The sequence below is a fragment of the Leptosomus discolor genome, chromosome 6, assembly GCF_034619465.1.
Source record: "Leptosomus discolor isolate bLepDis1 chromosome 6, bLepDis1.hap2, whole genome shotgun sequence".
In the NCBI taxonomy this organism is placed as follows: domain Eukaryota; kingdom Metazoa; phylum Chordata; class Aves; order Leptosomiformes; family Leptosomidae; genus Leptosomus; species Leptosomus discolor.
Window position 1 is genome coordinate 9,157,873 of NC_141396.1, and position 16,201 is coordinate 9,174,073.

The 16,201-nt window shown below is 37.1% G+C and overlaps 1 protein-coding gene across 1 annotated transcript in view; it reads right to left on the minus strand.

The window, feature by feature from the left end:
* Nucleotides 1-16,201, minus strand: part of ATRNL1 (attractin like 1) — a 531,929-nt gene that overhangs the window by 418,212 nt on the left and 97,516 nt on the right. Inside the window, exons 11-13 of the mRNA XM_086466503.1 lie at nucleotides 6,453-6,537; nucleotides 4,400-4,608; nucleotides 1,879-1,997 (exon numbers count right to left, since the gene is read on the minus strand). Of these exons, the coding sequence (XP_086322629.1) occupies nucleotides 1,879-1,997; nucleotides 4,400-4,608; nucleotides 6,453-6,537 (413 nt within the window). The remainder of the gene's footprint in view (nucleotides 1-1,878; nucleotides 1,998-4,399; nucleotides 4,609-6,452; nucleotides 6,538-16,201) is intronic.

Here is a 16,201-nt window from a genome sequence, read left to right on the forward strand (position 1 = left end):
TCTGTCTCATCCGGATGTTCTATGATTTAAGTCATAAATCAAGGCCTTTGTACAGATGCAAAAATGGGGCTTTCTCCTTGTGATGCTTCTGAGTCTACAGCTTGTTATCCTACATTACCATCACAGTACTGTCAAAACATTTTCACTTTGTGGGTGTAGTCCAGAAGTAGCAGTCTATGAAAATGGATAATCAACCTGATCCATTCCGTTTCTCCACATGGTGCCATTCTGTTGATGCTATTTTGGTGGGTTTACGTCAATAGCTGCAAAATCCTGCCTCCATCATCTCCCAGCCAGTACACTAATTTTGCAGTAGCCACCTTATAATATATACTTATGACAGCAGCTCTTTTCAGAAATCATTTTGACGAATTTTCACTATCCCATTCTTTATTAACTCGACTAACAGCCTTTGCTATCCACTTCAAACCCTGAATAAAAGGCTGGAAATGATAGAGAGAAGACTGCTGCATCAGTTGCTAATTAAGCTGACCATCTTGGTCATGAAAGGTTGTCAAAGGATACTGAACTAAGAAGCTTGTGCTAAAATACCCAGTGCTCCACATTTATTAGGGATGAAGACTGCCTGCTTCTTAGCAACTGTTCGTTGCTTAAGAGTTGAAAACCACAGCTAGAAAATTGGCACCTAATACAGTACAATGTGTTAGGAAAAGAAGAGCCCTTGAAGATCACAAAGGAAACTAACGATTAGTGCCTGGAATGTGAAATCCCTCTGACAGACTTATAACATGGCTGCTGATGAATTTGTGTCTGCATTGCTTTTATTAGCAGTGACTGTCTACGAATGTCAGTGATTAGAGCTAACTGTGCTCACTCTGAATGGGCACGATTTGAGCCAGAGTCAATCCAAATCACACCTTAATTTGTCTGTCTAGAGAACAAGATTGGTTTGCATCAACTTCAAACCAGAGAGCAAGCTACTTCTACTAATGAATGTGTGTAAAGAAAGGATTTGGAACTCGAGTACAGCCAGGTGTCTGGAGTTGGCTGAAAAATATCAGGAGGCAAAATTTATAAATCTAAAATACTATGATAAGATTGTCAAAAATCAAATGAACAGGCAATAGATGCAGCAGCTGGTGGACAATAATGTAAAGTATAAAACACAGCACTAAGCAATATTAAAATCAGAAAAATATAAACTTGTATGAATCTATATGTTCTTATTGCTTGCATTTACAAAGATCAGAACAATCTTACCAAGTTATCATAAGCCAGTTAATCTCATGGTGATAGAGGCTCATACTCCTCTAATGAGATGACAAGTAACTCCACGACTTAAAGAAAGACATTTCTATAATGACCAGTGATCACAATACCAAGATGACCAGTGATCACAATACCAAGATGACCAGTGGTCACAATACCAAGATGACCAGTGGTCACAATACCAAGATGACCAGTGGTCACAATACCAAGACTAACAAGACCTGGTCCTGTTTGAAAGAGGGGAAAAAAACAAAAAAAAACAAAACAAAAACAGCCACCCTCCATGGGATTTGACAGTTTCTGCCTGCATACTGTACACCACATATGCACAAAATCCAAGCTAATGACTCTGGGGCATTCCAAACGTCATTAATTAGGAGAAAACAGTATTTGTCCTGAGAGATATACAGCGGGTAACGCAATCCTAAAGGATACATTAATTTTTTTCCCTGGAATAGATTATCTTTACTGCAGTTCAACTGTGCCCTCTGCAACATTTTTACTGCAAAAGCCAAACACGTTTATGTTTCTGTTCAAAACAAGCTACTATTAGTCTACTACACCCCTTTCATTCACTGCAACAGGCCTCTGGTTTAGCTAGAAAAGAAACAGTATGAATAACATGATGATAGGTTCGCGAAGACTCACCATGCTACAGTTACTATTTGCTGAAATGCACTTCTTGTCATCACACCACTGGCACCCGTTTGTGTTGGCAGTGCAGCTCGCGCAGTCTGCGTATCGGTAACATCTGTCGTCTGCAGCAGCTGTCGTACATATGAAAGTCAAAAAGAAACGTCGCACAGAAGGAGAACACCACCACGTTTTAAACACTTGCTTGGAGCATTTTCTATTACATCCCTCATTTGAACTCTAGCCATTCATAAAGGTTTAAGTTACTGTAGGAAATGAATTCTATTCAGTTAACAAGATTTACTCCTTTAAAAATTCTTTTAGTAACAACTGTATTTGAAGGTTCATAAGACTCACATCAACTAAAGGAATATTCACTGATTTGCAGCATACAAACTCTCTTAGCACAGTGCATAAATTAAAAGTATCACAAAGTTTCTTAAACTATTCATTCTTCGCTCCTTAAAGAAAGATTTTCTTCAGATGCAGGTTTCTGATAAAAGTAATAGATTGCTATGCAAGCAGGCAAAAGTAAAAGCAGTAAATAAAAAAATTAAAAAAACAATCCAAGACAGAAGTTAGCAACACATGAATAAATCTTTATAGATTAATGAATAAACCAAATGATTGGTAAGTTACAGTTCTGCTCTTTCTCTACAAAAAAAATACTTGAGGAAGAGTTCATGTTAAATCCTTAAATACAAGCCTTCAGGACTTGGACTAAAATTTATGTTATTTAAAACAAATTATTACTTCTGCTTAAAGAAGGCAAAAATTTAATAAAATCACCATGACCCAAAATAGAATCCTTACCACCTCCTACACCAATTACCGTGTTTAACTCCTGTGCAGTTTGGGTTCTTTAGTCTTGGGATTGTGCAAGTTTAAGATTCTTTTGCCAGGGAAGTCTTGCTATCCAAAAATTGGTCTTTGAAAACCTACTAAAATTTCTGCTTATCCTTTAATATTGCCTATCAGCAATTTCTCAGATGATACTCTCAATCAGATAACAATTGAGCCAAGTAGTGTGAAAGAGTATGAAAAATAGCCTTTTGGCAGAGTATTACCACCTGAAACTGATTTGACAGCAGGGAAGTAGTGCTGTCCACGCAACTTCTTCAGAACTCGAATTCTACACACCTCATCTCTTGCAAGTTTAGTTGTAGTTCATTCCCACTGCAGAAGCTGTACTTTAGGAACTGCTCTTTTTTCTTTTCCTTCAGCCTGTCTGGGCTTTGTTTTGTTTATTTAAACACCTGTTGATACAATCAGCTTTTTATAAGATCCACTTTCATCTGCATTACTTTCGAATTTAGAGTCTCAAGATAATTCTTTTATAAAGAGCTAGAACTCTCTAGATTAGGTTCCTAAATGTTACGAAGCTGTACAACAGCAGTTCTTTAGAAAGCTTTACCTGGATACCCTTTTTGTTATATAATGAACCTTTTTTTTTTTTTTTTCCAAGTTTGCAACCTTATATCCGGTTCAGAAACAAATAAAAGCTAACAGAAAAATAAGCTGTCTTGAAGCATTGATTAATAGCAGCGCTAATAATTTTTCAACAAACATTAAAAAGTAGACTGGCAGCTCAACCTGTAACACACAGCCAAAGTTTGGTCAGCAATTTTATACTGTGCTGAAAGATGCACAGGAAAAATAGTAGGTGTATGTAGCAGAAGTGCATATTCTGTTCATGTGAAGTACAAGAACACCACTTTCATAAGCAATTTATTTGTGACAAGCCAAAATACTTAGGAATAGGGTGCAACAGTTATTCATAACGCTAAATTGCGGTTTCAAACAATATAGCTATCACAACACTGCATAGAAATTCACATGACAAACTTGAACCCATTTTGACACACTGCAGCAAAGGGCTGGTTTGCCTCAAGTTTGTTTCCAGCTGTGACTGTACTACGCTCCTGTTTGATAGGTAATTTACTTGAAGCAGCGATGCTTTCCCTCTCTCTCACTAGTACATACAGCCATGAGAGAGCCATATGCCTGTAATGCCAGATATCACTTGCAGTGCTCATTCTGTGCTCTGACTGTTATGCTTTCTTGGACTCAGAAAAATAAAACAGATATATGTATGTGTGTGTGTATCCTGAAACAGCAGAAGATGGAGAAAGAGAAAAATGAATTCAGTTACAATATTTCAAAGCTCACCCTTTTATAAATGCTTCAGACACACTGAGCCAAATCCAATCTAAAGTCATTTTATGCTTGTGAATTCTTCTCTTTCAATCCTCTTATGTTTTGTACCCCTTAGCACCTTAAACTTGTGCTCTTTTGCACCTACTTCCCTGCATTTAAAATAAAATTTAAAAAAAAAAAATCTAGAATTGAATAAATTTTAAAATTAATCTGTAAGTCTCTTGCATTGGGTATTCCCAAGAGGAACAATCTTAACAGTCCAATCACTAGTTCCACCTGGTTGTTTGGTGGGGGCCAGGGCATTTGGGTTTCGCTCCCCACCCCCATATCTCCTACATCACATTGCAGATCTGACACTGTAAGACTAGAATTCACTTACGTGTTTTCTTCGGACATTTTGTTCTAAGGATATTATTAGCATGTCCAGATTCCCAGGATTCACAATGTTTCTTGTTCCACAGACACCTTATCCCTGGACGAGCGTTTTTACACAGTTCTTCATCTCTGAATGCTTCACAGTTTGGAGGCTTGTACACAAGGATGTCATTCAAAAGAACACTTGAAAAACCCCCAAATATATACATGGACCTATTAGGAAAAGCAAGTAAATGGAACTGTTACTGTAGCTATATGAATTTTTTCTTGATTTCTTATCTGTCATGATATTCAATAAAAAACCCCACAATATTATTAAAAAAAAAAAACTTTCTTCACCTCTCTCTAATAAAGACTCTGTCAGAGGTTCCATTATAAAGATTGATAAGCTTTTCAATGTATTTCTCCATGGGAGTTTACACTAACGAAAAAAGAAACTGCTCAAAGTGCACTGTGCTACATGTATTAGTGAGTGACATATACCAAATGTCTGGAAAGAAGAAAGAAGAGCTATGGAGGAAACTACTCATTTTTGGAGTTAGATAATGAGAACAGAGCATGAAATAATGGGCTGCAGGAAATGAGAACATTTTTCTTCAAGAAGATTTCAAAGACAGACAGTAATAATTGGCAGATGGATATTTCTTTTTGGTAACATTTCTGGTACAGTAACTGATGACATCAGAACCAGAGGACTAGACTTGAGATCTTGCCCTTCTCATTTAAAATTAAGAACAGACTTAGGCAACAAGACAATAATAAAGAACTTTTATATCTGTGATATCATATACCCTTAAAACAGAATATATCATACAGTTATCAATAGCAGAAAGCTTTGGAGAGTATCTCATATTACACTTTTTTTGTACATAAAACCCTACTAAAAATACCATTAAGTTTGGGAGATTTCACCTTGAATCTAATTCATCAAAAGTGACAGTTCTCAAAGCATCAGACATAGCTTATGTCTTAAAACAACACAAATCAGAATAAAAAACTACGTTGTCGAATTCATTAATTCCAAGCAATTTTCTCTTAATGAAGTAATCTGATCATTGATTAATTTCAAGTGCTGTGTACAGAGTTACAACTTAATGCTGTATTTGTTAAAATCAGCCAAACTCTTATTTGTAGTATTACTTATCGCTTCCATTATTTCTGACCTATACAATATCCATACGTAGAGGACCTATATGTTGCCCGCATCTACTTAAACACTGAGTTTATTATCATGATTAACAATGTAGAAGAGGAATGATCAGCAGTACAATGATCTATAGTACTCCAGCAGCCAGATTAGGCCATTTGCCAACCAGCAATGGTAAAACTGACACAAGCAAACAGCAGAAATTTGTTTAAATCTGACACAGTTTTCCACACTCTTCCACTAAAAAGGAGACTTTTGTCCTGTAAGGCGCATCTTTGAGGGTTGGAGTGGAGGAAGCAGAGAGTTCAGCCACCAAATCCAGAAAACTCCAGATCCACTCCATCTCCTGTTTCCAGACGATGAAGCTATACTGAGCTCCTCTACACAACAAATGACATGAAAGTATGCTACATTTTCTAGAGGACAAGCAACATACTTAATAGAGTCTAGGCGCTGGCAGGCTTTTTTTCCTGCAAGTGGTTAATGATGGTGACTGTATCAGCATGGTCAAAATCTTGCTTTTTCCAAGCAAATTTTAGTTACATGTTTTTGATTGTAGAGGAAGGAATTACAGCATGCCGCAAAGAGAAAAAGATTTCTCCCATCACATCTACGTGAGGATTATAGTTGGTACTGAATTTCAAACTCACTGTAGTTCACAATACTGAGGAAACACCTAGTACACTAGAAGGTTCATATAAAATGTCACTAAAGATTCCGCACGACGTCAGATTGATGATTAGCTGTACTGATTACCTAAGACAAGTAAAGACCCTGATGAGCACTACTTTGTGTTAATAAATTAGATCAGTTGTGTGCCATTGAACCATATTTCACATAGGTATAATTTCTGCCACAGTTTTTTCATTCAGAAAAACAGCCAGGAAAAGTTAAAAGACACTTCATTTACCCATTACTGACAACAGCAGTGTGACCAAATCTGTTGACATCTCGATGCAGATTAGGTTTTGGTAAAGTCTTCCATTCATCACAAGCTGAAAGATAAAAGCACATGAAAACATACATTAAATAAATTGAAAAGTTATAAATTTGCAAAATATATGCAAACCAGATTTTATCAGAAACCCTTTCGTGTTTTATCAGAAACCCTTTCGTATTTTAACTATCAACTAACTTTATTGCCTATTTATGCTCCTTTCCCAGAGGGATCAGTGCAAGTAACCCCTGCTGTCTGCATTGTAAAAACAGACCAACTGTACCTCATGACTGCCAAATGTTCTTAACATGCCTTCATTACCTAGTGGTCTCAAGAACTCTGAAACAAAATTTGACTGACACATTTAAAACCATTCTGAATATTAGTTTCCAGAGTTTTTTAAATTGTTCTGCAAAATCAGTAGGATGTTACAGACTTTTTTTTTTCCTGTTGTCACTAGGTGAAAGCTAAGATGTTTTTTCTAAACCTAATAATCTGCTTTATGCTGCTATTCAAATACGTTATTTATTCAGACTTCATAAGATCCTCCTAGAGGCTTTATTTGCAGTGATACGCATTTATCAATGTGTATCACAGATCAGTGATATACACACTATCAGTCTTGCAACATACTCCATTAATGCCATTTTGTAATTTTTGGTCCTTCTCTTAATTTCTTTTTAAGTAGGCTTTGGATTTTTAGGTAGATAACCCTTTTAAATGCATAACATAGATTTTCTGGAGAAAGGATTAACACGCACAAAGATCCTTCTAAACTTCTAGAAACTGCAGGATTAGAGCACACTGCAGTCACTAGATCTGACAAGCTGTATTTGCATTGCTCAAGAATAAATCAACAGGTACTCCTTTTAGATACATTTGTTGAGTAGGTGCTCCAAGAACCTGTCAGCAACACCCATTTATGATGGCATTTATCAAGGGCAGATGACATTCACAGAAGCATCCCTTTATTACACAGTTCTCAGCCTTCACAGCCTGTATCAACACCCACAACAACAACCACTGCCATCATTGCCATCAAGTGACCAGTAATATTGCCCTACCATTACAGGCCCTCAGATTAGCCACAGGATTTAAATTCATACGTATTCCATGGAACATCTAGGACTGTGAACTTATTTCTTTTTGTAAGCGTTTTAAGATAAAGTATGACTCCTCCAGCTTTGCAACCCATCTCATTATCATCTTACTTTTGGTATCTTGATTTCAGCATGCTACCAATTACTTTCCTTTCACCAAGTATTCAAGATTAAAATTGTATTAGTATGTTCACATCAAATTAACTGTTCAATCACATTTCTTCTAGTACTGCTGTAGAAGCATTTACACATGTGGTTTTGGTGGGGTTTCATTTTTCCGGTCCTGACTGGGATGTTAGCTCTTCAGAACAATCAGTCCTTTCTTCATCATTTCCTACTCGAGCTTTACTGACTTCAAATATTCAAATCGCACAGTAACAGAAACAGGGAGAACCTAGAGATTGAAACTTCAAGGAAATCCCTTTAAAATGGAGCAAAGAAAGCACTTCTTTACAGAGCAGGCAAAACAGGTTTTGGAGACAGGTAAGGTAAACTTTCAGGAAAACTTTCATATCAGACAGAGGGTTACAGTTTTCTCATTTAAAAAAAAATCCTGCTATACACAAAAAGATAAGGATTACATCCAAAGTCAAAAAGGAGTTACAGGGAGAAAGACCTCTCCAGTTTAGTCCAAATAAAAGTGTGGCTTTATTTTTTTTATATATATGTATACACACACACACGTATATTTAGGTCTTTGGTAATTATACTGTCCTTTCAGATATTCTCAATGAAAACTTACTTGCATTTTGCCTTAACATGCTTTGAAACCAGAATAATAAGGTGATACTCTCTTTCAAACCAGTGGCAAAGCTATCGATTTGGACACACACACACACAAAAAGAGAAAGACCTCTTTGCTTAGCATACTCTCCGTAATACACAGAAGTGGATAGAGTACAAACCTGTAGAAGCTGCAGTGTCAGAGTTAGTACCACAAAGCAGAAGTGTCCTATAAAGATCATCAGTCAGAAAAGGTCCCTGGCATACAGCAAGACTGTGGGGAGCTCACCCAAAACCTAGGTGTTTGCAGAGTCTTAATGCAGGTAGGTTTTTACCTAATATTGCTGAATTCATTTACCTGTAAGATTCCAATGACAGCCCCACCTAAATAAGGTATACTTAATTTTAAAATTTGGAATGATTTATGCAAGTTATAGACTTGATTAAAAACAGAGGAATATCACCCTCAGACCACATATTTCAATGAAGTCTGCTTAAAGTTAAAAATAAAAAAGAAACCCAAACACCCCTCCTCCCTCCCCAGCTTAAAACAACAAAAATGGATATTAGGAAATCCAAGAGGGACAAATTGCCCTGCAGGCTGGTGTCATACAGAGCCTAAGTCACTCACTGCTGGCTACACTGGTCCTGTTCACGATCCCACTGCCAGAACAGTTCATCTCTGCTTGCGCTGCCATTCTGGCATTTCTAATGCAGAAAATTATTCATAGCACCAGTTTGTCCAGTTAGCACCCTGTTAGCATACGTGCTGAAACAGCTGAGTGCGAGGTCACACAAGGGTGGACTCGGCAGATGAGAGGGGGCAGGACGGCATGGCTATGGGCAAAACTGCAGTAACTCGCTGCTAGACTGACTTAGGCTTCCACAGAACCACAGCCTGAGCCCACAGAGAGAGTCTGAGTGAGACTGTGGCTGCGATGCGTCAATCAGTTGCATCTTTTTATAAACTGGAAACAGAAACTAAAAGCACATTATTACCAGAGTAACACAGGGGGTCCAAACAGCAATAATTTCAACATCAGATGGTGGACTCAGAATGAATTTAGTAGTTTGAAGAAAAAGAAAGTATCGTAAGTTTAAGTCACTGGCAGGACCAATGCCTCCCCAAAATCTTGCTCAACTTCTACCTTCTGTCACTATCATTGTTAACATTATATTATGACAAAATACGGTATCATTTCACAATTGTTCTTTTTTCTTTACTTAAATAAAATGGTGAAAGTACCTACATACCAGACAGATGTTGTCCTGTTTAAACAAAAGAGATCTCAGTACTAGGGCCCCAAATAATTACTTATGATGATCACAAGGTCCAGATGAAGGTAGGAGTAGTAATAAATATAAAAGTGGTATGTTCCCCATATCCCAGCATAACACTGGCATTTGATGCCTCCACGGTGTTTGAATTATGTAAGAATGCATGACTAAGAGCAATATTATTTATTGGAAATAGGTGATCAACAATCATGAACTCAATTTCTATTTCAAGAAAATATTTCCATTTTAAAAATTATAAAAACCAGACATTTTAACACCACAGCTGACACTGAAATCTTGCTATTATACTTTAAAATTAAGTTCTTACAGCAGCAAGTCATTGCATGTTAACAGAAATAGCATGTTTGAGCTTGTATGCCTTTGATAGCAAAGGAAACTAAAAAACACAAACTAAATTTTCATCTGATCTTGGAAAGTGTTGCACACTGTTTTTCATATTTTTACAAATATATATATAAATACGTAGTGTTTTCTGTACTTAGAAATTTATTTAAGAAAAAGTGGGATTTAATGCCAAAGGAAAACCATAAAACCATAATAAAGGGTGGTTTTGAGATAAGAAACCCTTGAGGGCTGGAGATATAATAATTCCTTTCTTGCTGATGGTATTTGTCAAACTGGCAGGTCTTTTCAATAGAGTACAAGAAAAAAAAAGGGGGAGGGAAGCACATAACAAATAGCCTTCCCTCTTATCTCCTTCTAGCCTTCTCAATGACTACTGAGCACTGAATGGAGCGTCGTGCAAAAACAATACTTTTGCTCAGCTTTAAATTCCTGATCTGAGTTTCTCTGTACAGACTGGTTTAATACAAAACACAGTTAACCAAATGATTTTTGGTGGGTTTTGGTAAAGAAACAGAATTCATCCCAGCCCATCATCTTTAAACTTCTTTTGAACAGTTCAAAGAACCTGAATTTCCAGATTTACTGTACAGTTTCGAGAAGAATGTGGCACACAGCAAGTGCAGTATGATTTTTCAACATTGTTTATCGATATTACAGCCTTCTGTGCACTGTATTTATTGTATTAAGTCTAATAAGGATGGTAAGTTCTATGGAGTAAAGAATAAAATACTTTCCTCTGTAAAATGTCATGCACGCTTAAGGTATTACACAGACACTAAGTGGAAGATATGGTATTGGTTGTATTTACCATTGTCTCTGTACATATCTGGGTATAACATACAGCACATGGAAGCATCTAATGCTTTTAACAGAAACAGTTACTAACCAGATGGATGGGTACTATTCATTCCAAACTCATTAGCAGAACTTACAGTCCCCGAAAAGTACAAGGAGGAATACAGGGGCTTTTCTTCCTCTTAGAAAGGCGTCAACTTCAAGAACTAGTCCTACCACAGCATATCATTTAAGAAAAACGATTCATACTCCTCCCTAGTATAGATTAAATGGTTACCAGATGATACAGCAGTGGCTCACAGTGAACTCGCCAGCCACACAAATTACTTACATGATTAAGCACACCACAGCAATGCACCAGATTTGAGGTGATCCAGCTGCTGCTGGCAGAGAAAAGCCCCAGCTGAACTTTGCATGGGGTAGCACACTCCAGGGTCTGCACTCCAACAGGACAGACCTCAACACCCTATACTTTGTCCAGTCACCTGGACTTCACATCTACATGCTACGGGCACTCCTGCATTACTGGTATCAGAGAGGATGACTGAGACATTTTATAGAAAAGTTCTCAATGTTGTAACAGCAAGGAAAATTTCACAGAGCTGAACTCAGATGGGAATCTAGACTGTCCATAAGGGACATAGAGACACAGAGAAGGAGTCCCTGAGAACTCACTGGGGACCATTAAGTCTCCATTGCCAAGATCACTAAAAATACAACCAGTTTATCAATACAAAGGTACTATAATAGCATACACAGTAGGGCAAGAGGAATATGCTATAGTACATATTATACTACTACATATATATACATTAGTATAACATATTCATAAATTACTAGAACGTTTCCCACTATGAATTTATAGAAAAGTAACAACCACTTTTCTAATCAACGGTGTCACATCACTAAAACGCTCAAACATGGGCTTGCTTTAAAATATTTAACTAAGATCACATTTACCAAAACGTGAGCGAAGGAATAGGGGAAATAGAGCATCCTAGCTCATCCTGTTAGTCCTGCAAGTCTTTTTGAGTGACTTTTGCTTTTTCAGACACACAGTTTAACATACCACTAAAAACCTGTTCAGAAGCAGAGGACAGTATAAAATTGGCACTTATCATTTATACCTGATTTTAAACAATTAGGGCAGAACCGGAGCAGAAGCAAGTTTACACGGCTCCATTAAATTCATGTCTGAATTAAGTTAATAAAGCAGCTTCAAAAATTATAAAAGTGGAGCATCCAACTGTCTCCAGCTCAAATTTTGATTTATGAAAATCTAAGAGAACCACACATGTACAAGCTGTTTTAAAGGCAGTTAGTCTCCCCTTTCTTCATCCAGTTTATTAAATGTATTATGGACATCTCAATTATTTTCAAGAACTAAGATGACCACGATAAAGACCCTGAAAATCTTGACAACTCACTCCCAAGCCTACAAAATTTTGTAAAGAATGTAAGATGAAAAACTGTAAGCATTGAACAGAAAAGCTTATTTACACTTCATCTTCATTTTCCTCCCCCACCCTGCAAAGCCCAATACTGCACTCAAGACTGAACAGAAGCACCATGCCCACACAGAACTTGCAAGTGGAACTCTAAGTGATACTATCACTGTTCCCTCTAAAGAATGGAAAGAGTTCATACTTCCAAAATATGATAAAAGGAAAAAGACTTATTTTATATAGTTTAATAGTAATTAGAGTAACGATCCAAGACATAGGAGAAACAGGTTAATTTCCTACCCAATGGGATTTAAACCTCCAGTTTCCATCTCCGAGGAAAGCATCCTAACTGTTCAAGATAGGCAACTCTTCGCTACTCCAAGTTAATGCTGTTCCATTGAACAGAAAATAAAATAAGATTAACAGTGTTAGAAACAAGGAGCAAAAGTTGTTAGGACAGTCTCTAAAAAAAAGGGGCAACCAACTTCCAGGATCACATTTGTATTTCTGCACCGGCAGGCCGGTTTAGTGACCATCTCTTTCTACCTTTGGAGATATGCCTTAAGAAAAGGTATATGAAACTACCTACTTTATGTTTAGTTTATCAATCATTTCTCTTTTTTAAAGCATTTAAACAGATTTAAAATGCTAATGTATTGATTCTGCTCAATCACACCCTCTGTAACACCCACAGGGCAGCCTTATGTGCTATGTAGACTCCAATGTCAGATTATGCTTGTGGGAAACATGCAAAGAGAACACACAACTGCTCAGTTAGTTTTACTCTGGTAAAAGAAGAAATGTTGGTTCACAAAATATAGATACACATCATACTTCTGTCTGGTGGTCTTTTTTTTGTGACTCTGGACAATTAAATTCCATAAATAACTAAAACATGATGAAAGTTAGGTACAAAAGAAAACTTACTTTCCAATTCATTCCACACTGCATAAATTTTTTTTTTTTTTTAATTCAGTTAATAAAAATCTCCTTACTCTCAGGAAAACATAAAGGCAAATACGTTTGAAACAGCATAAATTGAATTCAAACTACAGATCTAACATCTACAGCAGAGCCTGTATACATAACTGTGACTCCCTCAGCAATATTAAAGAAAACCAACAACCCTGAGCTTTACTATTAAATGGAGCAATTAGTCCTCTATATTATTACGGTTTTGCTCCTCTAATAGTACAGCGATACAGAGGTAATTGCTCCTACAGACTGCACCAGAACTACTTTTATGACTTAAGTGCTCAGGAACGTATAAAACTTAATCTACCACAGCCGCTGCTTCACATTTTCTTTGTAATAGCACATTGATAATTTGTAACTCCAGAAGAAGGAGAATTTTAAAAATAGGTGGTTTTGCATTGGAAAGAAAAAAAATAAAATAAAAATCTTTACAGACATTTAAACTCACTCATTTTGTTGATGTCAAAGACTAGGTTGAAACAACTCATTTTACAAGCAAACAATTTATGAACAATTCATTTTATTACAAAATACAAGTGATACATTTGATTACAAGTGAAACTAAGTTGATCTCATGAGATAATCTTGACTTTTTTTTCCAAACAGGACACCTTGGTTTGAATACCCTAGAAGAAACTTAGTCTTTCATAAGCAATTGAATTTGCATATTATTTAATCCATAATAAGAAATTGAAATCCAGACAATAACAAGACTTACAAAAGAAACATTGCAGAGTATATTATTATCTTAAACATATGGGTTATTGCACTTCTCACACAGTGTCTACATTCAGCCTGTACCCAGGGCTAAACTGTAACAGTCACTCTGTCACCCAACAACCCCTCACCAGCTAGGGAAGAGAACTGGGAAAAGGAGAGGAGACCTGTGGGTTGAAGTGAAACAGATTTAGTGAAACACCACCAATACCAACAGAGATACACAGAGTTATCCTCACCAAAATGAATACACAGCAGCCACAATCAACAGGAGAGCAGTCCTCAGGCGCAGGGAGAAGCCAGAGGAGGAGCAGAAGGAACCCCAGCAGGAACCCCACAGGATCTCCCCCTCCTCAGCAAACCTTCCCCCTTTACAATGCCCATGACATTATGGGATGGGCTACCCCTGTAGCTGACTCAGGTCAGCTGCCCCGGCTGACTCAAACTGCTAACAGCCTGCCCAGCATGGCTGGGCTGGGATTCTGTCCCAGTCAGACCAGGGGACACAGATACAGACAATGCTGAAATACAGCTAGCACTAGGAGAGACCATGGAAGCAGGTGCCATGTTCCAATAATTTCAGGCTTGGCTTTTATAGAGGTTCCCTGTCAGACTGAACTGAATACTTCATACACTGAAACTAGAGGAACGGCCTTAAGCATACAGAAGTATATTTACTAGCACTACCATTTTGCCAGGAACTAAAATAAATATCCTTACTCTTAGAGAAAGCATTTTTTTGCCTTTTTTTTGTTTAAGTACTAGTCTCAGCAGTCAGAAACTCTATTTAAAATTCTGACTCTGTATGTCCAATTAATCTATTTTTATCTGCAAATTCTGTATCTGAATACTCATACAATATAATCTAAATTACTTTCCTAAACTCTGGCTGGAATAGCAATGCAAGAGTTTTAAGCACAGGGGAGTTCCTGTACCACGGTTCCACAATTTAAAAAAAAAATTGAAAGAGAAAGGGGTCTTAATAATCCCAAACTAATACTTCAAAAATCTATCCTAAAGTTTTAGAGTACAGCTTTGAAATTTTTTATCTGCAGTTGGGCTGAAAACAAGTTGTTCAACATACAGATGTGCACATTTGTGTACATACATATAAACAAGTATTTAACACATATAGGTATACAAATACATAGTGTGGTGGTTAGGGTGGGGTTTTTTTATTTTTAAGTAGTACTTCAACAGGTTCCCCATGGTGAAAATTGAGCTTTCCTTCAGAAAATTAAAACCCAAGTGGACACGGCCTTCCAACTAGCCATCTACACATTTAGAGAGAGAGAAGCTTTCCTGCAGTGCTAATGTCACACAAACTGTAAATCAGATTTATACAATACATTTATCAGCACAATCAGTAACATTAATTAGAGGGCAGCATAAGGAAGAAAGACACATGATGTGTTTTTTTAAACCTTCATACCAGTTACAAAGACCGAGGATAAAAGTGAAGAAACAAAGTTGTAATGCTGCACATCTCTTTCCTTCCCAAGCCGACAGGAGAGAACAGAGCAAGGCAGGATTCTTGCTCCACATCTGGCTACCAGACATAATCTTATTCCAAAAAGCTGGTTGCTGGTATAGTCCAGAAGACAGATATTCACAGTGTAACTTCTGGTATTTTTCGGGACAATATCACAGAGTTCTGTTTTCTCTTGGAGGGCTTTCCATGACTGTTGAAATACCAGAAGGCAAACAGCAGCACGAAGAATCCACAATAGTTTCGATTACACTGGAGGCCATTTGGTAGCTGATTCAAGTAAGCTCTTTTTGCTCAAATTAATGTAAATGTATGTATAAAGCATGTCCTCAAATCTTCCTACCTTGCACCAAATAATCCTTAGTCACGGCCAAAGAATGAGATGCCTTCATGAAGTGGTTTCATTTTGTTTACACATGTTTAAAAAATGAAGAACTATTTTGCATGGAAATGTTATTTATTTCACTACTCTTATCCTTTCACAGATTTCAGCCCGGTTTTGGAGATGTGTACTCATTAGACTAACCCTGCAAAACAAGAATACTTTGTCTGGAGCAGGACTAGAACTTTGCACAGTAGACAGATCACCACGGTTTCTCTCTAAAGTGTATTCTATTCCTTACACAACGTATGTAACTAAATTAAGCAAATATTCAGAAAAAAATCCCCAACACACTAGCCTGGTTGAACCATTCTACCACTATGTAGGCAGAAAACACAGTGGTGAACTTCAGGCCAACAGTAACCGACTTGTGTGATTTTGTTCCCCCCCCCCAAAAAAAGCAGACTGAACTAATGTCAAACTTTGTACTAAGAATAAAACAAAAGCAAAAC